A 27341-nucleotide genomic window follows, 5' to 3' on the forward strand; every position below is an offset into this window, starting at 1 on the left:
CAAGCACAGAGTGGCTAATATTACTAACCAGAACCACTGCACAAGCAAGCAGGCACATGATTAGCACATCATGTACAAACATCTGAACATGGTTTGGCTGAATATAGTTACAGAGACAAGTATATATTCCAATTGTTGGCAATAACTTCTTTTTCCATTCCATGAGGTCACTTTACAAATTCCAAGAAGAACCAAACTGGTTACTCAGCAAATACAACTGGAAAATAAAGTGTTCAAAAATGTGGCCTTGACTAGTAGAGATCATCAAATACCTTTTGATGACAGTAAATGTTAGGACATGTAATTCTCAGCTCTGCTTGGAAATTTACAGACTAGTACAAGAAAAATATCTATATAAACATAACTTTCTGGGGAGTAAATTCAAGATCAGCCCTCCAGCAATCACAGATGCATCCCACAACACAGTACCAGCATATACTCTTAGAAAAGGTGCGGTGTCATTTCTAACAGAGGCACGGAGTCAAATGCTCACAGCTACTCCAACAATAAAAGCCATTGGACATGGAAATCAACAAGCTATTTATTCTGCATCTGTTGTGAATGTCCTGGGCACAGGCAGACTAGTGACAGCAGTTCTGTTACAGCCAGCTACAGACCTTAAAGGGGATTAGGAGTCCCAGAGACACCAGGGAGATATAACTACTCATCAGATTGTTGTCCCGGATGTCAGTGATTCTGGAGATTTTCATGTGCAACTCAATTCTGTTGTAGATACAGTTATAAATACACATAATGCTAGAGTGTACAGTCACAATATGGGACAAATCACTGTGGTGATGCTCCGTCCCTCACTTCACCCACTCCTTCCCAGGCCATCGTTATTAATAACTGCAGTAGCATCCCGTTTTCCAACCACAGCCTCCTGTCAGCTCATTCCCTGCAACCTCCCACTCCTTCCACCCAAACCCATGGGACCGCTGGCCACTCTGATCTTCTCAAGCCAACTGGGCATGCTCCAACCTCAGCTTGTGCAGCTGCTATTCTATTATCCACGTCTTTTGCTGCACATGAAGTCTTCTACCTTATTCATTTGGTCCCTACCTAACCAAAAACTTAGCAGAAACTTAAGGCTTGCCCTGACCACTTTTATAGACTAGCACCCTTTTTTTACTCTGTCTTCCCATCCTGCTTTATCTTTTCCCCTTTAATTGTTTTAACTTTTTATTCATCTTTATAATTTCCTATCATGGACCCCAATCCCATTCATCTCCCTCCCCTCAGCCTACCTTCCATGCTTGCAACATGGCTCCCAACAGATAAAAACCTCATTGTGGAAGCTGAAGGGTGTCACAGTGAGTCCCACAGTAGTCCCTTTTGTCCACACTTCTTGCAAATGTTCCTTGCAACGAGTCGCTGGTCTGTCACAAGGCCTCTGGCTTCTGCTACTCTATCAATATTGGAACCTCCCTGAGACTCCTCTCAGATAGCCTGTTGTTGCCCTGTCTCATGGAGATCCTGTGGTTTGGGGTCTGTAAGACTGGCCCCTTCACACACTCCAGCAGCTATCCATGGGGCAGATGTTGGGGTGGGCCAATACAAAGTCCTGGATCTTGGCCTGAGAGGTTTCTCAGCCCACCAGCTCTCCTGATCTTACACCCTCATGGCTGGCTCAGCCACAACCCCTATTCTACCCTGCTGCCCAGGTAAGGTACAGGGCCCAAGTACTGCAGCTGTTGAGGGACATCACCAGCTCTCACCTGCCATGGCTATCTAGAGACAAGGGAGAGAAGGAGGGCCTCTCTCCCTCATCCACATTACCATACAGGAGACAGGAGACAGGGCCACCCCTCCTGCTTGCTCTACACCCTCATGGCCAGCTCACCTGCAATCCCCATCTCCAGCACAGCTCTTACTCTCATGACCCCGGGGGCCGGGTCTCCCATGGGGAGAGAAGGGTCCCCTCATCCACACCACCTCACAGGAGATAAGTTGAAGGGCCAGCTCTGCCATGCTCATATCCCCAGGGCCAGCAATGTACTGGGCACTCTCTCAAATACTGCAGCTGGCTTGGGTGGAGTCAGTTCTGCTCTGCCTCCAAAGTCAGCTCTCCCACAATGCCTGAATGAAGAGTAGAGTCAGGTCTACATAGCCCTCAGACATCAATATGGCCCTGGCTGGCAGCCCAGACCAGGAACATTTGCCTGGCCTTTGGTAACAGAATCCTGCTGTTGCAGGGCCACAGGCCTGATGTGGCCTCCAGTGGCAGCACAGACTGAATGCCACCATAGTCCCAGTTTACTTCACCAGCTACTCATGTCAGTCTGTCTCTCACTACCCTCTCTGCCTCCAGTTTTGCCTTTCTTCATTGTGCCCACATCCTTCTGTTTCTCTTTCTCTTCCATTTCTCCACCACATTCTTGCTCCTCTTAGTAGTGCCCGTGTCTGGGGACACCTCAGGAGTGTTCTCAGGAGTGCTATGTCCTGCTCACATATTATGGTGCTGGGCAGGGGTCATCTCAGGCATGGTGTGCACTCCCAACTCCAGGTCTGAAGGCACTAGACTGACTGGTGGATATCTCAGGTTACCTCTTTGTCTAGGCCCTAGGATGCCAGTCTGGTGGTCATCTCAGGCTTGCTCCTCACCCAGCACATGGCTGACTCCTTTCAAGGGCCGTCTATGTCAGGCTCACTTCTGCCCAGGACTTGTGGTCCTAGGTGAGGTCCTTCTAGTCTCTGGCTTGCTCCTCCTCAGCCCTGCCTGATGCCAAACTGGTGGTCATCTTAGACTCACTTTTTTCAGGGAATGTAGGCTGCTAATTGTTCAGATGGCTGTAGGTCAGAAGACTCACAGCCTTTCCCCTGTCTGCCACCTCTTGACACACACATGACACAGCAGCCACACCCGCACTCAGTACACATTCCTATGACAACTGCACAGATTCTTATTAGCTTATTATCACTTTCTTCAAATAACATAAGCTTCATGGAAGGAATTAATTTTGTATATGAAATTTCAAGATACTAGGATATTTATTAAATGAAGAAACTTTATTGCAAGTGTCAGGTCTTTGTAATTTTGTTGTTAAAACCTAGAAATAGCTTTCCTTTCCAATCAGGAAGGGGGAACTAAAAACTACAGCCTAATAAGTGTTATGGCGTCAGCCTGACAAGGCTACATGCACCAGGGAAAGTCTTAATGAGGGATTATCTGGACCAGTGGGCATGTCTAGGGGACTGTCACCCACTTTGTGTGACACTGTTTCCTACAGTTGGGATCATGAAAAATATAAGAGAGAAGAAAGCTAGCTAAGAGCAAGCAAGCAAGGGCGCATTTATGTCCCCTGCTGACTGGGATGTGACTAGCTGTTTCAAGGTCCTGCCTTGACTTCCACACAGTGATGGACTGTGACCTGGGATTATAAGGTGATGTAAACCCTGTTCTCCCCTAACTTGCTGTCAGTTAGGTGTTTATCACAACAACAGAAATGAAACTGAGATGGTATAAACATTTATTTGAGAGGTTTTGGTAAAGGTACTTGTTATATGATAGGATTACTATTCCAACTGATAAAGATAGTAAGGCAGATTACTTACTCCACGATGCAATTGAGATTTACGTAAATCACCTGCCTTAGAAACACCTGCACTACACAGAAGACGGCATCTGCTGGAGCCCACCTTTAGGTTTCAACTGCTCCTCTTCCCAGAACGCAACACTGGCCCAATCTGAACTTGCAAGGTCTGCTGTGGCAAGAACCACTCCCTTACAGCAAACTCTGCCCTCTCCTCAAATCTACCTTTACACAATACACAATACACAATCAGCTGTACAATCATCTCAAAGGTCAAATGATAGATGACAATATAAGTAAGAAATTAAATGACAAACACACGTTCTCTTTGCTGGTTTCAAGGTTATAAAGGAGCCAGTGTGTGTGTGTGTGTGTGTGTGTGTGTGTGTGTGTGTGTGTGTGTGTGTGTGCGCACACACACATATCCCATGAATGTAAGCATGTACATGAGAACCCGGGACCAAATGATGAGCAAAATGAACCAAAACTTCAAATGCTGTTCATTCACAGGCTGAGGAGTACAGCGACCTCTGTGTATACTTCAGTGCTGTTTACTTTCCCAGTACATACTTCTTCCCTTATCAGGACGGTATAACCAGTTATAGTATATGAAGAAAACGCATATATGTAAAGCCGTGAAACACACTAATCTAAAAATATGCAAGCCAATTAGATTCAGAATTTAAAGTAGAACATAAAATATTGTATTAAGGTTTAAAAATCCAAATTTGAATTTAACTCTAATAATTAAAAACGTTTTTAAATTAAATGGTACTTTTTCTAAATTGGAGATATTTTTGTTAGCCCATAGTGTGAACTTAAGAGCCACCCTTCTTAGTTCAGCATTACAGGTCTTGGAAGGTAAGTTTATATTCCTCTTTGCCATATAACCTGTCCATTTTGGCTTTCATTCTATGCCCACTTAGGTCTGTGTTCCCTTATACGGCATACCACACCACGCTCTTACATTCTGCTGACTCACCCTTTGAAGGTATGGCTTATTTCACTCTAGAAAGGCCCTTTGACCTTTTTCTACAGAGCTGCCCCTGCCTGCCAAACAAACCACCAGGAAAAGTTCTACATTTATCCATGCTATGTTTGCCCTGGGAAAACACTACTTTGGTATATGTGACAGACTATAAGGTGTTTTATTAATCTTGCTTTCATTTGCTGAGGTAGAAAGGTTCTGAATATGCTCTTCTGTGTCCCATCTCCAACACAAGTATAGATGATTTTTCTCAAGAGACAAAGCTTCTTTTGTAGTAGGAAGATATTTGAGTATCAGTGGAGGGTCATGAGATCTAAAATTAGTTAACTTTAGATTCTTTTCTTATATGGAGAACTACTTGAAAGACAAAGGGGTTGCAGGATAAATAATACTTTAGAAGAGAACATACAGACTAGGTAGAAGAGGTGAACTCTACCTCAATATAATTTTGGAATTTTAGTTTATGTAAAGATAGAAACTGATGTTTGAAGAATATATTCTAAGGCTTAAAATATAAAGCTCTAGAACGATGACCATGAAAAATAATGACCTCTTGTGGTAGCCCATAATAAATTCAATTCACAATAAATTGGAACAGAAGTCCTGGTTTGAGAGGCAGTGACTGGCTGGTCTGCTTTACTAACTGTTTCTGAGATAGCCTTACTCACCAGCCTACGTGGGCTTGGAGCTCACTGAGCTCAGGCTGACAGAACCCTGTGACAATCCTCCTGCCTGTGTTTCTCAAGTACTGGGCTCCCAAACAGGCTTAGCTACCACACACAGCTTTTGATTTGGGAAGGAGGTAGATCTGGAAGATATATTAAAGGGAGGAGTGGGGAGTAGACATACTAAAAAGTAAACTATATTCGTGTATGAAATTCTCAAAGAATGAACATTGTATCTGACTCAATATCAAATATATTTTATACACTAAAATAACTTGTCTAAAATACATTTGATAATGAAAGTGTCAAATTATTGTAAAGCTTCTCAGCTTTCATTCTGAACACCTATTCTAACAGTATTGAATTGACTTAAATGTTCATTGACATATATTTTCAGTCTCAGTAATTTGACTGTGTGATACTTTTATTTATTTGTAAGGATTTTTATAATAAAATTATATTTTAAATTTTGTTTTCTTTTTGGTCTTCCCCTCACACCATGATACTGGGAACTGGACTTAGGGCCTCCCAACAGTGCACCAGTGAGCGCTATCCCCAGCCATCTCGTTACTCTGTATTGTGAGCACTGACTCACCAACTTGTTCAGGCTGCATCATTCTCCTGAGTAGCTGGAACTTCAGGATTGTACCAGCAGGTTAGGCTTGGGTACCATTAACTGAGTGACCTCAGGGGTTGCCCATCCACTTTGTTGATATATACTCTGTAGAAGATTTGACTAGTGGTTTCTGCGTTCTTAAATTCTGTGGCCCAAACCCAGGCTATGTTACCTGTGAGGTCAGTTCCTTCTGGAAAGATGAGAAGTTGTAGTGGTTCATGGATGGCACAGAAATAGTCAACCATGTCTTCAAAATGGCTCTTATCATCCTTCCACTTCCTATGAATAAAGATAAAGGCAGCAACTTGCATGGCCCAGCCTGGAAAAGAATGAGAAGCATTTGCACAAACTGTAAGAGCAATGTCCACATAGCACTAAAGATAACTTTCATGTCTTGATTTTTTTTACTCTATTTATAATAACCATTCTATGACATACCATATATTTAATTAGTACTAATTTTGGAAGTATTGGAGTTGCTTGTTTGCCCACCTCTCCCAGACAGGGTTTGTCTGTATAGCCTTGGCTGTCCTGGAACTCACTCTACAGACCAAGCTGGCCTCAAACTCAGAGATCCACCTGTCTCTGCCTCCTGAGTGCTGGGATCAAAGCTATCACTGCCTAAATTCTTTAAAACTTCCTTTAAGCCATAGCTTGCCACTATTATCTCAAGGTACTACCATTTACCAAGTGGTAAGTCAACAATTTTCTCACAAGAATTCTATAATATTTTCTTTTCTGTACTCTCAAACTAAATGCAATGCTATTTTCAATGGTAGTCACTTCAGATTTTACTTAAATGAAACGGGAATCTGCTATGCACATTCCTTGGAGTGCATATGTGGCACAGTGCCTTTCTCAAAGGCAGACCCACCTTAGTGCTGAAAAGGTAGCCTTGATGAGCTGATCTGTGTTTCAGATGCCTGCTGATCTTTCCCTGGCCATAGCCTTTGGAGCTTCTATAAAAGACGCCTAACTTAGGGTAGCCTATGTACCCTAAGTAAAAGGCTCACAAAGAATGAGAAGCATAGGCCCAACACAGCAACTCTCAGGCCAACTGAATATCTCTCTCACAGTTTCCCTAGGACCTTGGAAAAGTAAACACTGTGAGTTGTGCACTAAAGATGGCATCTGTAGTAAAGGCCAAAACCTCTTGCAGCTGAGCCACAGGTCTGATCCTGATTCTAACTCTAGGCCCAGTCTTGCCAGCCTATGCATGGGTCCGTCTCCATGATCTCCATGAGAGTCTTCCTCTCTAACACTTACATGGTAACTACAACACTCATCTTGGTGCTAGGGATGAAGGGTAGTAATGCCTTGCAAACAAGCAGTGCTGTTCTGGAATACAGATGTGCTGTGGCTTACCTACCTCCTGCCTCCCTAAAACTCAGGCTAAGTCCAACCTGAGAATCTCTTATCTCTCCTAGAAATCTTTGCTCCAATCATTTTATTACAGGTATGTTTTTCTGGACATTTTTCATGTTTCCTGTTATTTCTGTTACACCTCCCCTTTTTTCTGTCTTTAATTGAAATTAAGTTTTCTGTGCCCCTTCCCTTGTGCTCTAAAATCCAGGTTTCCCTAGAACTCAGGCATCCCATTTGTTCATCTATATGATCAATAACTATTTCTGTTTAACAATGTCAGCGAGCATTAGGTGCCACAGGACAGCATGGCTGCCACAGGGACAGCATGGCCCACAGTATGAACCACGGCCCTGCCCCTTGGCAGACAGTCCACTGACCTTTGCTCGACTGGCTTGGAAATAGCACATCCCATTTTCTTTCTTAGCGTGTTTCAGCTTTCTGTATTTGGTAAGCCTGTTGAACTGTGGAACGCCATCAATACTGAGTTCAATTATTAATCTCCACCAACCAAAACAGATCTTATTTCTATCACAGTGTAAACCAAAAGACTCCAGTTTAAATTTAATTTCAATTTTTACAAAGTTAAGTAATAATAATGTCCAAGATGTATGCTTCCTACCATCCTTGTTACCAGATTTGTAAGAATCACCTGACTGCTCCAAAGAGCTTACTTTTCTATCACATTCCTAAACCTGGCAGAAATGGTTTTGATATTTAGATCTGACCCCAAGTTTGCCGACCTCTTTGCTTGTGCCCTTCTGTTAATACTTTTTTTTGAAAATTGTTTCTGTCCTCACATTCCTGAAATGTATTTTTGGTTCAACTGGTTTGACTAAAAATAGAATTTGAGGTTCCAAATCACTGTTTCCTCAGAATTTCAGAACATTTCCCACAGCCTTTCATCCCTCAGTGTGGTCAATGCGGCTAGCAGCCAGGAAGAAGCCAAACCCAACCTCATCCATGCAATAGCCTGCCCACTCTCAAGCTTTTAGGATTTTCTCTTTTGTCCCAATGATTGATTTATTTCAACAACCATACTTTTGTTTTTAATATTTGCTAATGGTTATTTTCCACGCCAGCTATTTTATGAATAAACAGTACAATTATAGAAACAACATTTGGTGAATGCTGACAGTGTACTTGGTAATATTCTGACCATTTCATTAGTTCTTAAGACGACTATGAATCAGGTGAAAAGTACTATCTCTAATAACACTTTTGAGATGCAAGTGAGTGGAAGCCAGGCTTCAGACACAGAAGGGCTGGTCCCAAAGCTATGTTTTAGTTCGTTTTCTTCTTGTCTTTTCGTTTGATTACTTTTATTCCGTTTTGAGACATCATCTCACAGTGTAGCCCAAGCCCGAGTCAGATTTACTTTGTAGCTCAGGCTGGCTTTCAGCTCACAACAACATGTCCTTATGCCCAGTCTCCCAGCATGTTATTTATCCTTACTGTGCTGGTTTAAATGTATAGCATCACATGTTTTAGATCAGTGTGAAGGATCTGAAGAGATGGCTTCGTGGCTAAGAAAACTTATTGCTCTCTCAAAGGACCTAACTTTGGTTCTCAGCACCCACATTGGGCAGACCACGCCCACTCTTAACTCCAGCTCCAAAAGATGTGACACCTGAGTTCCACAGGAACTGGACTCACAAGTCCACACCTATGCACAGGGACATACAAAATTTAAAAAAAAAACATAAATACTGATAAACCTTTATAAAATCATTGTGAATTGTGTTCTAAACAGTTTTTCTCCAATAATATGCTCTTGAACTTATGTAAATGCTCCAAGAACCATTACTCAGATTACATGCCCAACTGTTTAAATGTTTGGCTCTTTAAAGCTGTATAGTTTCTTCAAATGTTTATTTATATCACACTCACATTTATAAAGTATATTCTAGGACTGGAAAGACAGCTCAGAAGGTATATGTTCTTGAAGCCAAGCTTGAGGTCCTGGGTTCAATCCCCAGAGTTCACATGGTAGGAGAGAAGTGACTGCCTCTATTTGCATAGGCACAATGTCATCCACAAGTACACACACACACACACACACACACACACACACACACACACACACACAAACACGTGAATAAATACAGGGGAAATGGCTACATCAACCCAACCTCTCTTACATCTCTTACGGGGCTGTGATCCCTGCCCTGGAGCCTTTACCATCTTCCCTTCTTCTTAGACAGCAAAAAAAAAAAAAAGTCTTCTTAGACTGAAGGAGTACATCATCACCATACACCACCACCATGTATTTTTAACTTAATGCATCCTTTTGTAATAAGAAGTATACATATATCCCATTATTTTTCTTCCATCCATTCATTTTAGCACAAATGGCCTACACTTAACGAATCATAAAACATCTGCACTGTTTATCTAATCCTCTCAGACTGAACCTCGGTGATAGCTTAGACATTATCATGGCTGTCTCTGTATCTGCTAATGCAATACCATCCCTCTCGGTATCTTCTGTAGCACTAGAAACTAGAACAACACACCAGAATCCAAAGCAGGTAGACCAGCATTCCCTGCAATGGTATTTTCAGTCCTGAGCAGGGGGTAAGGATAAAACCAAGACAGGCTACCTGAAGATGGCCAGTTCACTGAGGAGTGAGATGCGGAGTTTATGTGAAGACTCTCAGAAAGACCTTGAGAGACAGTGCTGACAGAGCGGGTGCTTGACTACAGGTTATATAGCTTGTAATTACAAATAAATCCAGAAACTAATTAACAAGCAATTACAGTTCCCAGAATGCCAACCTCAGTCAAGATGCTAAGTGTCACATAGACCAAGTCAGGGGAGCACCACCATCCTGAAATTCACAAATGTTCTCCACTCCTCTTCTGAGCACATCAATTTCCACAAAGCCCTGGCTTTTGAGAGCAACCTGAGTGAGAGACCATTAACGCACATCACAGCCTGTCCTCCAGGGCAGATGCCTACACTATTAGATTCGCAGGCGCCATACTCATAACAAAAGGCAAAGCAAGTGAACATCTTCTAAAGCAAACCAATTTTACAAAAAAATTCCCAATTTGAAAAACCACAAAATTGTGAAGGAAAACAAACCCAAAAATGCACACACAGCACATCCCACTATACTGTACAGCATAGTGATTATCCTAGAAATTATCCTACCGCCTGGCAGATGCTATACACTCTTGTTTGACACTGAAAAAATAAACAATTCACTGAGGGCATTTGTTGGCAAGATGAGGCTTCTCATTTTGGGGATAATTTAGGGGTTCCATTCTAACACAGGCCAAAAGGGTTTTCCTGCTTTAGATTTACTATTGATCAATTTTCTAGGTATTTTATTATCTATATATACCTTTATCAAATTCTCAAGCTAAGTATGTCACTAGTTTTGCAGGACCCAGACTATGCTAGCAATTACAATCTGGAAGGCAGAACCACGACAAATCCCTCAACATATCCACACGCCAACACTCGAACAGTTGATGTTATATTACAAACAAAGGGCAGCAGAGGTCACAAAGCAGCTAAGTTTAGGACTAGAAAATCAGTGAACAGAAAGAATCATAATAGCCCTTAAAAGTAGAAAAGATGAAGGGGAAGGGACTCAGTTTCAAAACAAAAGGTTACAGACTCAACCTGCCACTGCTGCCTTTGAAAGGAAGGGGCCACAAACCAGGGAATGTGGTTCTCTGCTCTGTGCTGGGAAGACAAGCAATGCTGCTCCCTCAGAGCAGTAACTGCGGCCAGCCAGGGTGGCACACACCTCTAACCACAGCCGTCAGGAGGCCAGCCTGGCCTACATAGTTGAGACCTCGTGAGAGAAAGGAAGTAGGGCGGAGTCTTAGAGCATCAGAGGACAAGCAGGTGAAAGAAACAAGATGAGTCCATCAAAAAGGCAGAAGCATCGGCCTGCAAGAATTTCTCCACCCAAAGCTACAAAGTTTTCAGTAATAATGAGAGTACTCTACAATAAGCCAGATGATAAAATAAAGGTGGTGAGCATGGACTATTACTGATGAATACTCTGAATACAGTGTAAAGAATACAGTAACATGACACCAAGCCACATCACTCAAGTGACGGGGATAGCTATCACCTGCTATCATGGACCTCTCTGATCTGAGACTGGCACTTCACCTCTGTGCTAACTACTCCTCAGACTCATGACCACCATCTAACGGAGAACCTCCATGGACATTCAGAACGAAGGACACCCTACCCATAAGCACCATGTAAAGCACAGTCACCCTGCTCTCAGGTGGAGCAGGAGTGGTTAAAAGCAAGGTGGTCCCTCAGACGGATCCTAGAACAGTAATGTCCTAGAAAATGAACACTAACAGAAAGACTGGCAAAACCAAACTTACTGATTGCTTACTCGGCTAACCAGTGCCAATCTACCTTTCATTTGAATAAAGTGCTATGAAGGAAACACCCTGAGAAACTGAGTGATCAGGGACATCCTTTAGTGTCTTTCTAGTTCCAGTAAATAAAAAAATATTCATATAAAATATTTCAGACCATTTATTTGTTGATGGAAAATTCTGTTTAATTAAAGCTACATAAGTAGTAACCATGTAATATGGAAACCTAATATTTTACTTAGAACTCACGTGAGCTGTAGGACTGACTTCGGGAGCTGAAAGCACTGAGTGAGAACTGGTAAGGCACACCTTACATCCTACCTTCAGTAGACACTTTTAATTCCTGGTGGCCGAAATGTGCCTCTGGTGGCATCCATGACACAACTGTGGATACTCATAAATATCTGAGGCTTGATGGTTTTTCACAACAGGGTTTCTCTGTATAGCCCTGGCTGTCCTGAAACTCACGCTGTAGACCAGGCCGGCCTCAAACTCAAGATATCTGCCTGCCTCTGCCTTCTGGGTACTGGGATTAAAGGTGTGCACCACTGTCGCCTGTCAGAAATATATAACTTTAAACATAAGAAAAATATTTTCTGTAAAATTTATTACAGAAATAAAAATGGCAGCCAAACTTTTAAAAATGACAATCTTATAATAGATATAAGGCCTAACTCATCCTAGCACTAAAAATGCAATCACAATTTACACATACTTAGTCAGAAGAGTAAAAGTAATTCAAAACATTCATCAAATTATCTATTGAAGCTAAGGTTAGTCCATCTCTGTGTCCTTTTACTATTATTGGAAAGCTGGCTCCAAACTGGCCTTGTATTGTGTTCATGCCTCATCAGTAAATACAAAGCAGACTAAAAGCCTTAAAGTTTACCCAATTCTTTTACTGCCCTCTCCTAAAATTACTGCTACATAAGCACATTTCGTAGATAACTTCAGAATAAAATTACAGGGAAAGAAGTTCTTTGATTTTCAGCAGACCTAAGGATGTGGTACCGAGTAACAGGGATCCGACTTAAGGATGGATGGATAGAAGGAGCCTTAGTAAGCGACTGACAACCTCGAAGCCCGGCAAACTGATCAACCTCCACACAGCTCAGGGTTCACCCCACACATCCAAAACAAAATCACAGGTCATTTACTGAAGTGGTATCAGTGTCCTTAGCTCAATGTAATCCCAGAATATGTCATCCTGATAGAATATTAGCATAGCATAGAATTTAACTGAACTAAACTTTTTTTCACCAAGGTACCTACTTCCTCCCCCCCATACCCCCATGCCTCGCCTCTCTCTCTCTCATACACACACACACACACACACACACACACACACACACCCCAAATTCAATCTGGCACGCTAACTCCAGAATCAACTGTTAGGATACCTTAATTTTGACCAACAGAATTGCCGATTTGAAATCACCTGTCGCATGTGTCCTCTAGACAATACAACTGTTCAACATACTTCATTTGACACTTTTTATAAAACTCAACTCAGGACAAGCAGTTAACCGCCAATGCACATTTCACAGCTTGGAGAGATGGTGGGAAGCACATTACCCACAATGTTTATGACTGTTAGTAACAAAAGAGCCAGCTACAAGTCTAGACCTAAACAAGCCAGGCTTGTCTCACACATAAAGTATGTCTGGCCCCAAGGCTGACTCTGAGCCCAGGATATTACATCCTAGCTGCCATGTCGTCCTCTGCAGTCCTCACCACTCACTGTGGTCCTTGTGGTTTTCCTTTCCGTCCTCCTGAAACAGAGCCAAGCCCTTTAAGCAATATACAAACAGACTCGGCTAGGCTGCATTTAAATTACAAATTCAAAGTTATCAGCAGGCCATGGTGGACACTCTGTGATCCCAAGCTCCAAAGAAGAGTATGAGGTGTGAGGAAGTGTGGAGCCCTGTGCTGGTCTGGGGTAGTGTCTTTAAGAAGGCAGGGAATGGAAAGGACAAGAAATGTTTCTGAATATGCCACGGATTCAGAGACTTCCAGTGGTGACTAGGCTCCGAATTTTCAGTTAAGTCCCTGTGGTGGCTATTCGTGCTTGTCAACATGACTACATCTGGAATGAACTACAATCCAGAATTGGAGGGCTCACCTGTGATCCTGATTGAGACTGGGACATACAAGTTTCTGACCTGGATCATGGATATCTTGAGGCACAGTGGCTATGAATCCCAGCAGACTAAGGCAAGGCGATCTCTGAGTTCAAGGTCATCTGGGCCACACCTTCTGCTGGAGACCTACACAAGGACACTGGAAGAAGGAAGAGTCTTCCTCACCTGCCTGCCTTGTGGGACTGAGCAACTACTAGATCCTTGGACTTCCCTTCACAGCTGCTGCTGACCATTGTTGGGGAGTTGGACTGTTAAGTCATCATAACAAATCCCCTTACTATATAGAGACTGCCCATAGGTTCTGTGACTCTAGAGAACTCTGACTAATACAGTCCCTCCCTGCTCTTCTATTTTGCAGTTTTTCTTCAGTTATCTTTTAAGAATTACCTTTGAAATATTAAAGTCATACTATTTTGTTTCCCCCAAGGTCCCCAAGTATAAGCTAAGTGTGCTTTGTCTTAAGTGCTTGGCACCAGTAGTGTTTTATTTTGTGGGTTTCTTTGTAGAAGTGTTTCATATACATAATGCAACCCAAGTCTGAATTAAGTTGACTTTCATATAAATCTTATACTCATAGCCTGAAATAATTTAAAACAACAGTTGCACTGATTTTGTACACTTTGATACACTAACCATGTAAAGTCAGGAATAGAATGCTTTGCTTGTAGCATCATGTTAGTATTTTAAAATGCTGAGGGTGTTTAAGAACACTGGCTGTTCTTCCAGAGGATCTGGCTTTAATTCCCAGCACCCACATGGTTGTTACAGGGGAGAATCCAACACAACACAACACAACACACACACACACACACACACACACACACACACACACACACACACACACACACACACACACATGCACTAACGAACGAACGCAAGCAAAAAAATGCACATACAGTAGTAAAGTAGATAATTAAAAAAGTTGAGATGTTAGAGCACTGGAAACTCGGAATCTTTTGAAGGATACTCAGTGCTAGCCCAGCCTTTTACTCAACTGTGCCCCAGGCATCACTGTGCCTTCATTTTGATTCTCTCCGTTTTTGTTTTTGTTTTTGTTTTTTAAATTGGATAGTATCTTAGTCAGGGTTCTCTAGAGTCACAGAACTTATGGGTAGTCTCTATATAGGGAATTTGTTGACTTATAGTCTGTAGTCCATTTCTCCAACAATGGTCAGCAGCAGCTGTGAATAGAAGTCCAAAGACCTAGCAGTGGGTCAGTCCCACAAGGCAGGCAGGCAGATGAAAAAGTGAGACTCTTCCTACTTCCAATGTCCTTATGTAAAGGTTACATTGATTTTGTACATTTTGATACCACTAATCATGTCTCCAGCAGGTGTATCCCAGATTAAAGGTGTGTGCCACCATGCCTGGATCTGGGACTTGCTTTGTTCCAGATGACCGTGAGCTCAGAGATCTCCTTGCCTTAGTCTCTTGGAATTCATTGTCACTATTCCTCAAGATTTCCATGCCATGATCCAGGTCAGAAACTTGTATGTCCCAGTCTCAATCAGGATCACAGGTGAGCCCTCCAATTCTAGATTGTAGTTCATTCCAGATGTAGTCATGTTGACAACCACAAACAGCCATTACAGATAGTTTATGTATTTACATTTCGAATGTTATCCCCTTTCCCTCCTCTCCCATACCCCCTACTGCTGCTTCTATGAGGATGCTCCCCCACCCACCCACTTCTACCTCAACACTCTGGCATTTCCCTATACTAGGGAGAAGTGCTTGCTGACAGGACCCTGATATGGATATCTTCTGAGAGGCTCTGCCAGAGCCTTATAATACAGACTAAAATGCTTGCAGCTATCCATTTTCCTTATTACTCTACTTCCTGGTATGATTTTCATTTTCCTCTATGTTCTTTAATTTAATGGATCCTTATATTTCATCTTACTCTCCTGCCAACTACCATCCTTTGTATTTCTTTTTTTTTTTTTCTTTCAAATAACTTTTTTTTTTTATTAACTTGAGTATTTCTTATATACATTTCGAGTGTTATTCCCTTTCCCGGTTTCCGGGCAAACATCCCCCTCCCCCCTCCCCTTCCTTATGGGTGTTCCCCTCCCAACCCTCCCCCCATTGCCGCCCTCCCCCCATAGTCTAGTTCACTGGGGGTTCAGTCTTAGCAGGACCCAGGGCTTCCCCTTCCACTGGTGCTCTTACTAGGATATTCATTGCTACCTATGAGGTCAGAGTCCAGGGTCAGTCCATGTATAGTCTTTAGGTAGTGGCTTAGTCCCTGGAAGCTCTGGTTGCTTGGCATTGTTGTACTTTTGGGGTCTCGAGCCCCTTCAAGCTCTTCCAGTTCTTTCTCTGATTCCTTCAATAGGGGACCTATTCTCAGTTCAGTGGTTTGGTGCTGGCATTCGCCTCTGTATTTGCTGTATTCTGACTGTGTCTCTCAGGAGCGATCTACATCCGGCTCCTGTCGGTCTGCACTCCTTTGCTTCATCCATCTTGTCTAATTAGGTGGCTGTATATGTATGGGCCACATGTGGGGCAGGCTCTGAATGGGTGTTCCTTCAGTCTCTGTTTTAATCTTTGCCTCTCCCTTCCCTGCCAAGGGTATTCTTTTTCCTCATTTAAAGAAGGAGTGAAGCATTCACATTTTGATCATCCGTCTTGAGTTTCCTTTGTTCTAGGGATCTAGGGTAATTCAAGCATTTGGGCTAATAGCCACTTATCAATGAGTGCATACCATGTATGTCTTTCTGTGAGTGGGTTAGCTCACTCAGGATGATATTTTCCAGTTCCAACCATTTGCCTACGAATTTCATAAACTCGTTGTTTTTGATAGCTGAGTAATATTCCATTGTGTAGATGTACCACATTTTCTGTATCCATTCCTCTGTTGAAGGGCATCTGGGTTCTTTCCAGCTTCTGGCTATTATAAATAAGGCTGCGATGAACATAGTGGAGCACGTGTCTCTTTTATATGTTGAGGCATCTTTTGGGTATATGCCCAAGAGAGGTATAGCTGGATCCTCAGGCAGTTCAATGTCCAATTTTCTGAGGAACCTCCAGACTGATTTCCAGAATGGTTTTACCAGTCTGCAATCCCACCAACAATGGAGGAGTGTTCCTCTTTCTCCACATCCTCGCCAGCATCTGCTGTCACCTGAGTTTTTGATCTTAGCCAATCGCACTGGTGTGAGGTGAAATCTCAGGGTTGTTTTGATTTGCATTTCCCTTATGACTAAAGATGTTGAACATTTCTTTAGGTGTTTCTCAGCCATTCGGCATTCCTCAGCTGTGAATTCTTTGTTTAGCTCTGAACCCCATTTTTTAATAGGGTTATTTGTTTCCCTGCGGTCTAACTTCTTGAGTTCTTTGTATATTTTGCATATAAGGCCTCTATCTGTTGTAGGATTGGTAAAGATCTTTTCCCAATCTGTTGGTTGCCGTTTTGTCCTAACCACAGTGTCCTTTGCCTTACAAAGCTTTGCAGTTTTATGAGATCCCATTTGTCGATTCTTGATCTTAGAGCATAAGCCATTGGTGTTTTGTTCAGGAAATTTTTTCCAGTGCCCATGTGTTCCAGATGCTTCCCTAGTTTTTCTTCTATTAGTTTGAGTGTGTCTGGTTTGATGTGGAGGTCCTTGATCCACTTGGACTTAAGCTTTGTACAGGGTGATAAGCATGGATCGATCTGCATTCTTCTACATGTTGCCCTCCAGTTGAACCAGCACCATTTGCTGAAAATGCTATCTTTTTTCCATTGGATGGTTTTGGCTCCTTTTTCAAAAATCAAGTGCCCATAGGTGTGTGGGTTCATTTCTGGGTCTTCAATTCTATTCCATTGGTCTATCTGTCTGTCTCTGTACCAATACCATGCAGTTTTTATCACTATTGCTCTGTAATACTGCTTGAGTTCAGGGATAGTGATTCCCCCTGAAGTTCTTTTATTGTTGAGGATAGCTTTAGCTATCCTGGGTTTTTTGTTATTCCAGATGAATTTGCAAATTGTTCTGTCTAACTCTTTGAAGAATTGGATTGGTATTTTGATGGGGATTGCATTGAATCTGTAGATTGCTTTTGGTAAAATGGCCATTTTTACCATATTAATCCTGCCAATCCATGAGCATGGGAGATCTTTCCATCTTCTGAGGTCTTCTTCAATTTCTTTCCTCAGTGTCTTGAAGTTCTTATTGTACAGATCTTTTACTTGCTTGGTTAAAGTCACACCGAGGTACTTTATATTATTTGGGTCTATTATGAAGGGTGTCGTTTCCCTAATTTCTTTCTCGGCTTGTTTCTCTTTTGTGTAGAGGAAGGCTACTGATTTATTTCAGTTAATTTTATACCCAGCCACTTTGCTGAAGTTGTTTATCAGCTTTAGTAGTTCTCTGGTGGAACTTTTGGGATCACTTAAATATACTATCATGTCATCTGCAAATAGTGATATTTTGACCTCTTCTTTTCCGATCTGTATCCCTTTGATCTCCTTTTGTTGTCTGATTGCTCTGGCTAGAACTTCAAGAACTATATTGAATAAGTAGGGAGAGAGTGGGCAGCCTTGTCTAGTACCTGATTTTAGTGGGATTGCTTCAAGTTTCTCTCCATTTAGTTTAATGTTATCAACTGGTTTGCTGTATATGGCTTTTACTATGTTTAGGTATGGGCCTTGAATTCCTATTCTTTCCAGGACTTTTATCATGAAGGGGTGTTGAATTTTGTCAAATGCTTTCTCAGCATCTAATGAAATGATCATGTGGTTCTGTTCTTCAGTTTGTTTATATGATGGATCACGTTGATGGTTTTCCGTATATTAAACCATCCCTGCATGCCTGGGATGAAGCCTACTTGATCATGGTAAATGATTGTTTTGATGTGCTCTTGAATTCGGTTTGCCAGAATTTTATTGAGTATTTTTGCGTCGATATTCATAAGGGAAATTGGTCTGAAGTTCTCTTTCTTTGTTGTGTCTTTGTGTGGTTTAGGTATAAGAGTAATTGTGGCTTCGTAGAAGGAATTCGGTAGGGCTCCATCTGTTTCAATTTTGTGGAATAGTTTGGATAATATTGGTATGAGGTCTTCTATGAAGGTTTGATAGAATTCTGCACTAAACCCGTCTGGACCTGGGCTCTTTTTGGTTGGGAGACCTTTAATGACTGCTTCTATTTCCTTAGGAGTTATGGGGTTGTTTAACTGGTTTATCTGTTCCTGATTTAACCTCGATACCTGGTATCTGTCTAGGAAATTGTCCATTTCCTGAAGATTTTCAAATTTTGTTGAATATAGGTTTTTATAGTAAGATCTGATGATTTTTTGAATTTCCTCCGAATCTGTAGTTATGTCTCCCTTTTCATTTCTGATTTTGTTAATTTGGACACACTCTCTGTGTCCTCTCGTTAGTCTGGCTAAGGGTTTATCTATCTTGTTGATTTTCTCAAAGAACCAACTTTTGGTTCTGTTGATTCTTTCTATGGTCCTTTTTGTTTCTACTTGGTTGATTTCAGCTCTGAGTTTGATTATTTCCTGCCTTCTACTCCTCCTGGGTGTATTTGCTTCTTTTTGTTCTAGAGCTTTTAGGTGTGCTGTCAAGCTGCTGACATATGCTCTTTCCTGTTTCTTTCTGCAGGCACTCAGCGCTATGACTTTTCCTCTTAGCACAGCTTTCATTGTGTCCCATAAGTTTGAGTATGTTGTATCTTCATTTTCATTAAATTCTAAAAAGTTTTTAATTTCTTTCTTTATTTCTTCCTTGACCAGGTTATCATTGAGTAGAGCATTGTTCAATTTCCACGTATATGTGGGCATTCTTCCCTTATTGTTATTGAAGACCAGTTTTAGGCCGTGGTGGTCCGATAGCACGCATGGGATTATTTCTATCTTTCTGTACCTGTTGAGGCCCGTTTTTTGACCAATTATATGGTCAATTTTGGAGAAAGTACCATGAGGAGCTGAGAAGAAGGTATATCCTTTTGCTTTAGGATAGAATGTTCTATAAATATCCGTTAAGTCCATTTGGCTCATGACTTCTCTTAGTCTGTCTACATCACTGTTTAATTTCTGTTTCCATGATCTGTCCATTGATGAGAGTGGGGTGTTGAAATCTCCCACTATTATTGTGTGAGGTGCAATGTGTGTTTTGAGCTTTAGTAAGGTTTCTTTTACGTATGTAGGTGCCCTTGTATTTGGGGCATAGATATTTAGGATTGAGAGTTCATCTTGGTTGATTTTTCCTTTGATGAATATGAAGTGTCCTTCCTTATCTTTTTTGATGACTTTTAGTTGGAAATTGATTTTATTTGATATTAGAATGGCTACTCCAGCTTGCTTCTTCTGACCATTTGCTTGGAAAGTTGTTTTCCAGCCTTTCACTCTGAGGTAGTGTCTGTCTTTGTCTCTGAGGTGTGTTTCCTGTAGGCAGCAGAATGCAGGGTCCTTGTTGCGTATCCAGTTTGTTAATCTATGTCTTTTTATTGGGGAGTTGAGGCCATTGATATTGAGAGATATTAAGGAATAGTGATTATTGCTTCCCGTTATATTCATATTTGGATGTGAGGTTATGTTTGTGTGCTTTCATTCTCTTTGTTTTGTTGCCAAGACGATTAGTTTCTTGCTTCTTCTAGGGTATAGCTTGCCTCCTTATGTTGGGCTTTACCATTTATTATCCTTTGTAGTGCTGGATTTGTAGAAAGATATTGTGTAAATTTGGTTTTGTCATGGAATATCTTGGTTTCTCCATCAATGTTAATTGAGAGTTTTGCTGGATACAGTAACCTGGGCTGGCATTTGTGTTCTCTTAGGGTCTGTATAACATCAGTCCAGGATCTTCTGGCCTTCATAGTTTCTGGCGAGAAGTCTGGTGTGATTCTGATAGGTCTCCCTTTATATGTTACTTGACCTTTTTCCCTTACTGCTTTTAATATTCTTTCTTTATTTTGTGTGTTTGGTGTTTTGACAATTATGTGACGGGAGGTGTTTCTTTTCTGGTCCAATCTGTTTGGAGTTCTGTAGGCTTCTTGTATGTCTATGGGTATCTCTTTTTTTAGGTTAGGGAAGTTTTCTTCTATGATTTTGTTGAAGATATTTACTGGTCCTTTGAGCTGGTAGTCTTCACTCTCTTCTATACCTATTATCCTTAGGTTTGATCTTCTCATTGAGTCCTGGATTTCCTGTATGTTTTGGACCAGTAGCTTTTTCCGCTTTACATTATCTTTGACAGTTGAGTCAATGATTTCTATGGAATCTTCTGCTCCTGAGATTCTCTCTTCCATCTCTTGTATTCTGTTGGTGAAGCTTGTATCTACAGCTCCTTGTCTCTTCTTTTGGTTTTCTATATCCAGGGTTGTTTCCATGTGTTCTTTCTTGATTGCTTCTATTTCCATTTTTAATTCCTTCAACTGTTTGATTGTGTTTTCCTGGAATTCTTTCAGGGATTTTTGCGATTCCTCTCTGTAGGCTTTTACTTGTTTATTAATGTTTTCCTGTGCTTCCCTAAGTGTGTTCATGTCTTTCTTGAAGTCCTCCAGCATCATGATCAAATATGATTTTGAAACTAGATCTTGCTTTTCTGGTGTGTTTGGATATTCCATGTTTGTTTTGGTGGGAGAATTGGGCTCCGATGATGGCATGTAGTCTTGGTTTCTGTTGCTTGGGTTCCTGCGCTTGCCTCTCGCCATCAGATTATCTCTAGTGTTACTTTGTTCTGCTATTTCTGACAGTGGCTAGACTGTCCTATAAGCCTGTGTGTCAGGAGTGCTGTAGACCTGTTTTCCTCTCTTTCAGTCAGTTATGGGGACAGAGTGTTCTGCTTTCGGGCGTGTAGTTTTTCCTCTCTACAGGTCTTCAGCTGTTCCTGTGGGCCTGTGTCTTGAGTTCACCAGGCAGCTTTCTTGCAGCAGAAAATTTGGTCTTACCTGTGGTCCCGAGGCTCAGGTTCGCTCGTGGGGTGCTGCCCAGGGGCTCTCTGCAGCGGCAGCAACCAGGAAGACCTGTGCCACCCCTTCCGGGAGCTTCAGTGCACCAGGGTTCCAGATGGTCTTTGGCTTTTTCCTCTGGCGTCCGAGATGTGTGTGCAGGGAGCAGTCTCTTCTGGTTTCCCAGGCTTGTCTGCCTCTCTGAAGGTTTAGCTCTCCCTCCCACGGGATTTGGGTGCAGAGAACTGTTTATCCAGTCTGTTTCTTTCAGGTTCCGGCGGTGTCTCAGCCATCCTTTGTATTTCTTATTCAAAGTGTTTCATTCAGATACTTGCAACATAATATTTAATCCATTTTATAGTGTTGAGTGTTTTATCTGCTTCTGTCCTATACAGATCTATGATATAACAACACTAAAACTAATTATAATAACCCATTTTTAAAAAATAGCTAAAAGCAATCTCCCAACTAAATTATTAAGGCATCCCCATGTACACATTGTTAACATTCTAAGCTCCACCCCCACAGTTAGCTGGCAACAACCAGAAATGCCTGACATGCTAAAAGGGGCTGTTTGCCCCCTCTTCCTCACCTTTCTCCCCCTCCCCCCCCCCTCTCCATGTGCTCATGGCTGGCCTCTATTTCTCTACCTCTCTCCTTCTCTGCTCTACTACCTACCCTCTTAATCCCCCTCCCCATGCCCTGAATAAACTCTGCACTATACCGTTGGTTGTCCTGTGACTGGTCAGGGGGAAGGGATGTTTCAGCACGGGCCCACAGGGGCACTCCTTTCCCCAGTCCTCCACAGAACATAATCCATCCCTTTATCTTTTTATAAACACAACACACATGACACCATACATCGGAGCCCTCAAGATTTCAGCAGAAAACAAAGCTGGCAAGGAACCCTCAGCGCAGTGGCACGGTGCGGTATCAACATAAAGATCAGTGATTTCCATATGTACCAATGACAAACATGCTAAGAAACAATGCTACTCACAATAAACTCAAAAAAAAGAGAATGAAATCTTGGATTAAAGCTAACTAAGGAAGTGAAGTCTCTTACATCAAAAAAGCTGATCTGCCAAAATTAAATAAAATCTCAATCAAAATTCCAACACCATTTTTCACAGAAATAGGGGGGAGGGTCTTAAAATTGACATGGAAGTAGGAAAGAAGCCATATTCCAGGCGATCCTGGGCAGAGACAATGGCACAGGAGGGTCATCAGCAATAAAAGCACGCGCATCGGTACAGTAGAACAGAGGGCATAGGTATGCGCCCTTAAATGCACACTGGCAACAAGCGGTGCTGGGCTAGCCTGGTCTACCAGGACAGCAATGAAGCTCCATCTTAATCGGCCACCTGTGTAGACATCAGCTCCAAAGACGTCAACATAAAGTCCGAAACTTTCAAACTGAGGAAAAGCAGAGAGAACACTTCAAGATCCAGGCCCAGGTACGCAGTCTCTCTGTAGGACTCAGCCCCTTACAAAGTAAGAGCAGCCATCTAAGCTAACGGGAAGATAATCAAGAAATTGAAAGGTCACTACAGCAACATAGTTTACTGAGTGCAGAGACTGCCCACATGGAGGAACTCCTCATGAGCTCCTCCCAATAGGGAATGGATACAGAAGACACAAAGGGCCTTCGGAAAACAAAACAAGGGAGTACATAATTCAAGTTTCAACATCCTTACCCAAATAAATGGAAATTAGAACGACATTGGGAGTCCATCTCATTTTAGCTAGAGTGGTTATTATCAAGAAGACAAATGACAAGAGATATTGGTGAGACCCTCACTCATCACCATGAGAATGTAATCACTATATAAATCAGTGTGCAGGTTTCTAAAACACCTAAAAACAATCCCCGTTACGGCACTCCAGGTACGTACATATCTATAGGATTCCATAGAGAGCCTTGTGCATCCATGTTCATGGTTGCTTTGTTACAATAGTAGGGAGACATGAACTGACGAACAGGTGGAGAATATATAGTCTTATACATAAGAGAATTATCTTCAGTCATAAAGAAAAATGAAATTATGAAATAATGTGAAATGGATGTATTAGTGGAGGAAAATAATGCTGGAAAATAATACATTAAGTGAGGTAACTTGGGATCACAGACATAAACACTACATGTTCTCATATGCAAAGTTAGCTTTTATTTTATGTACATGTGCATTAATGAAGAAGAAATTGGTCAGGAATAGAGAAAACTAAAGACTCTTTAAAGAGAAGTAGTTGTGTGGCAGAATGAATAAGAGAGCAGGATGAAGAAACAGCAGGAAGTAAAAAGATCTGATATGGTAGGAAGCAGGAAGAGAGGAGAAGAGGAAGTGGAGAGGAGGGTCAACCAATATTTACAATGTATGGAGAAAAAAAAGAAGGAATTCTGATACCCAATAAGTTAACCAGAACATTTTTTAAAGTGTCTGAAATGAAAGTTCTGTGTGCATATGAGCTAATCAGCTCCCAGAAGACACAGATTATTAAACAAAAACCCCAGTACAAGAAATGATTCATCTCCTTTAAGTTTTTAAGCCACTCAAGCCCCCAAAATAAATACAGGCAGATGCCAGTCAATTGGTTCTTCTCTAGAACCTGATGGCAAGGATGCCACATGCATTAATCACAGGACACAGAAATCAAACTGGGGCGGGGGAGGGGGAAGGATGTGTGTGTTTTCATGTGCTATAGTGAGATTTGATTTGATGCCTATTCCCGAAGAGGAAATGAAGCTAGGCCTAGGTAAGCACTGTAAGCAGTCCAAAGCCCATGGATGGGAGGTCACAACTCATGGTGAGAAAGCCACTGCTGTTGTTCTACTGTTGCTTTACTAAATGCACATGGAGTGCCTTCAAAATGTCTTCTAAGCAACCACACTTATGAGATGTGAGTCTAGTTGGAGAAACATTTTTTTCTGGAAGCCACAGCAACTGCAGGGATTCATGACTGGAATGACTCCTGAATATCCAGATACCTGCCTCTTTTATTATCCCCCTCTGAGGCTCAGGGAGCACCATGAAAGAGCAACAAGAGGGGACTGCGCCCTGTGAAGCACTGGTTTCTGGGATGGCAAGGCTCAGTACCCACAGCAGCTGTGGTTCCCTGTTTGAGACTGGGCCAGTAACACCCTGTGATGGAAAAGGAGAGGCTTGTGTGCTCTACCATGCACTAACACTTGGAGGAGCCTGCATAATTCTCAGTAGTGCAGCCACTGGCAAAGTACCTAGACTCTTGTGAGCACGTTCTCACCTATGCTCCCGTAAATGATTTTTATATTTGGTCACACACAAGAAAGGAAGTACACGAAAAGTAGAAGGTGGCAAGTCAAAAAAATGGAAAAAAGAGTATCGATGAAAATAGAGGCCATCTCTACAAACGAAGAGACTAATAGAGGACACGATTTTAAGGAGGAAAGCAAGATCAAGTCTGCAGCTGTAGAACCTCATGAGCTTGTCTGCAGGCAAGCTGAGGAGAGAGTGGCTAATTCTGACAGCCTGAGAATGAGTTTGTGTCATTTTAATTTGTAAATGAAGTTTTTAAAGAAAGCAACCAATCCATTAAATTCACATCCTTTAAACGGTTGCCCTTAGAAGTGATCTGCTTCCTTCATCCTAGTTTTTCCCTTCTAGAGTAAGGTATTTTTAAATCAGAGATTAAGACAAAATCACATAGCAAAGCCATTAAAGAGAAAAACAAACTAGAAATGTTTTTAGCTTCATGAGGAAAGCTGAGAATAAATAGCATACTGTTTAACCTACCTCATTTGTTCTTAGAGCAGGCATATCACATACAAAATGAGTTAAGCACTTAAAGAAACATGATTAACGTACCAAATCCAGGAACACTTTTGAGACTGGATTTGAGGCAAATCTTCTCCAGCCTGAGGTAGCTGTACCTCATTAGACAATTCCACAGGAACATCCAGTCCACCCTTGTCCGGTGGTTCATGATAATGACACTCCTCTCTCCAGGTACGAATGCATCTCCTGTTATAACTACTTTCACACCAAACATGGTTTCCAACAATGCCTGCAAAAAATAAAAAAACACAAACATAGAGCAAGTCAGCTGGGGCTTTCAGTCACCTATGAAATCACTCATAACCATGTTTATGAATTTATCAGGTATTCACTATAGTAAAAGGAAACAAAGAATTAAGAGTTCTGGACCTTTTTCCTTCTTGCTAACCTTGTCACAACTATGATATATTGCTTTTATATTACCAAAAAAAGGGATGATATTTATAAAACTAACTAAACAAAAAAATTGTCTTAGCAAAACTAAGTCCAAACTAAATAATGACTTGCTTTTAAAAGTTTTCCATAGGTAAATTTTATCATGCCATGATATATGTCCTATGATTCCTAACATATAAAACATAGTCTCTCATACTCTAGCTTCTATAAAAATTGGGGGGTGGGGTGCTCTGATCTGGGGTGAAACTAGGAAGTGCTTTCAACACTTCCAATCTCTTCCACTAATTTTAATTTCTGGAAGTTACTTGATAGAAAAATATAAACTACCTTTAAAATACATTATTAAGTTTAAAAAGGTACAAAAATTCTACTGGGTAATTTTAAGGATATAATGGTATGATTATTACCCAATTTTTCTAGAAAGAATAATCAAAAATAAAACTGAATATAGAACTGAAGGAACTAAATTTCTTTTTTGTTGTTAGGTTTTGATTTTTGAGACGGGGTTTCTCTGTGTAGCCCTGGCTGTCCTGGAACTCATTCTATAGACCAGGTTGGCCTCAAGCTCACAGAGATCCACCTGTCTCTGCCTCCTGAGTGCTGGAATTAAAGGTATGTACCACCAAACCCAGCTCTAAATTTATTTTTTTTTGTAAGATGGTCTTTTGTTACACAAAGAATACATAAAAACTGAAGTAACTGTCTACTAAAGTCTTCCCGCCTACCATCTACAGCGAATGCCTGATACAAATGGATGCAGAAATGCTTGCCATGTTTGTTAAATTAATATTTCTAATGACTGTGATTATAATTTAGATTAAATATTCAGAAGGAAAGTGTGTATTAGACCACAGCTCTTACAAAGTGAGCTAGTGTGCTGCCCTTTTATTTTTCCTTCTTTATTATATTGCCCAGAATCTAGGTTTAAACTCCTACCACAGCCTCCCAAGAAACCAAGACTACAGCATATCCCTATGCCCAACTTCAGTTTAAATTCCAAACCATTTACATGTAAGTCCTATTTTATTTTATAACTAATGGAGAAAAGCTTGCTCAGAGGGGGTTAAGAGAAAATTCCGCCCCTCAAATCTCACGAAATGATTCAACAACACTGAACATGAGCATCTGTGGTGGAAGGAAGCACAGACACCACACTGAAAGAGGAGCAAAGACAAACCCCAGATTTATATCCACACGGAAGGCTTTCTACAAGAGCAGGGGGCTTGAGAGGAAAATGAACTCAGTAAAAGAAACAACTACAAAGTTGTACCCACGGCTACTTCTTCCCGAGAGAGGACACTGGGTAGGATTGCTAGGAAGTAGCTCCCTGGTGATAACGAGGGCTGGCAGTGTTGCAGCTTGATCTGCTCCACAGCTGCAGTTACTGCAACATCCATGGAGACAGACGGACAGACTGCTGAGGTCTGCTGGCTTCTAGTCTGGGAAACCCTAACTCAAGGATGAGTGGACAGCAGTAGAGGAAATTATTACAGGACATGCTCTTCTGTGCACGCACACACCACACACACATGGAAATACACACACAGATTACTGATTAAAGCACTTTTCAATGGTTTGTTGCTGTTGTTGTTGCT

The 27341-nt window shown here is 41.6% G+C and overlaps 1 protein-coding gene and 1 pseudogene across 16 annotated transcripts in view; both read right to left on the reverse strand.

Moving 5' to 3' along the window:
- Positions 1-27341, reverse strand: part of Lclat1 (lysocardiolipin acyltransferase 1) — a 144274-nt gene that overhangs the window by 60153 nt on the left and 56780 nt on the right. For all 16 annotated transcript variants that reach the window (NM_001431933.1, NM_001431934.1, NM_001431929.1 and 13 more), the window contains 2 exons: positions 25381-25579; positions 5975-6121 (listed from right to left, as the gene is read on the reverse strand). In NM_001431933.1, the coding sequence (NP_001418862.1) occupies positions 5975-6121; positions 25381-25579 (346 nt within the window). The remainder of the gene's footprint in view (positions 1-5974; positions 6122-25380; positions 25580-27341) is intronic.
- LOC120093473 (small nucleolar RNA SNORA17) lies at positions 2764-2879 on the reverse strand (annotated as a pseudogene).

The sequence above is a fragment of the Rattus norvegicus genome, chromosome 6 (assembly GCF_021556685.1).
Source record: "Rattus norvegicus strain SHRSP/BbbUtx chromosome 6, alternate assembly SHRSP_T2T, whole genome shotgun sequence".
NCBI classification, from domain to species: Eukaryota; Metazoa; Chordata; class Mammalia; order Rodentia; family Muridae; genus Rattus; species Rattus norvegicus.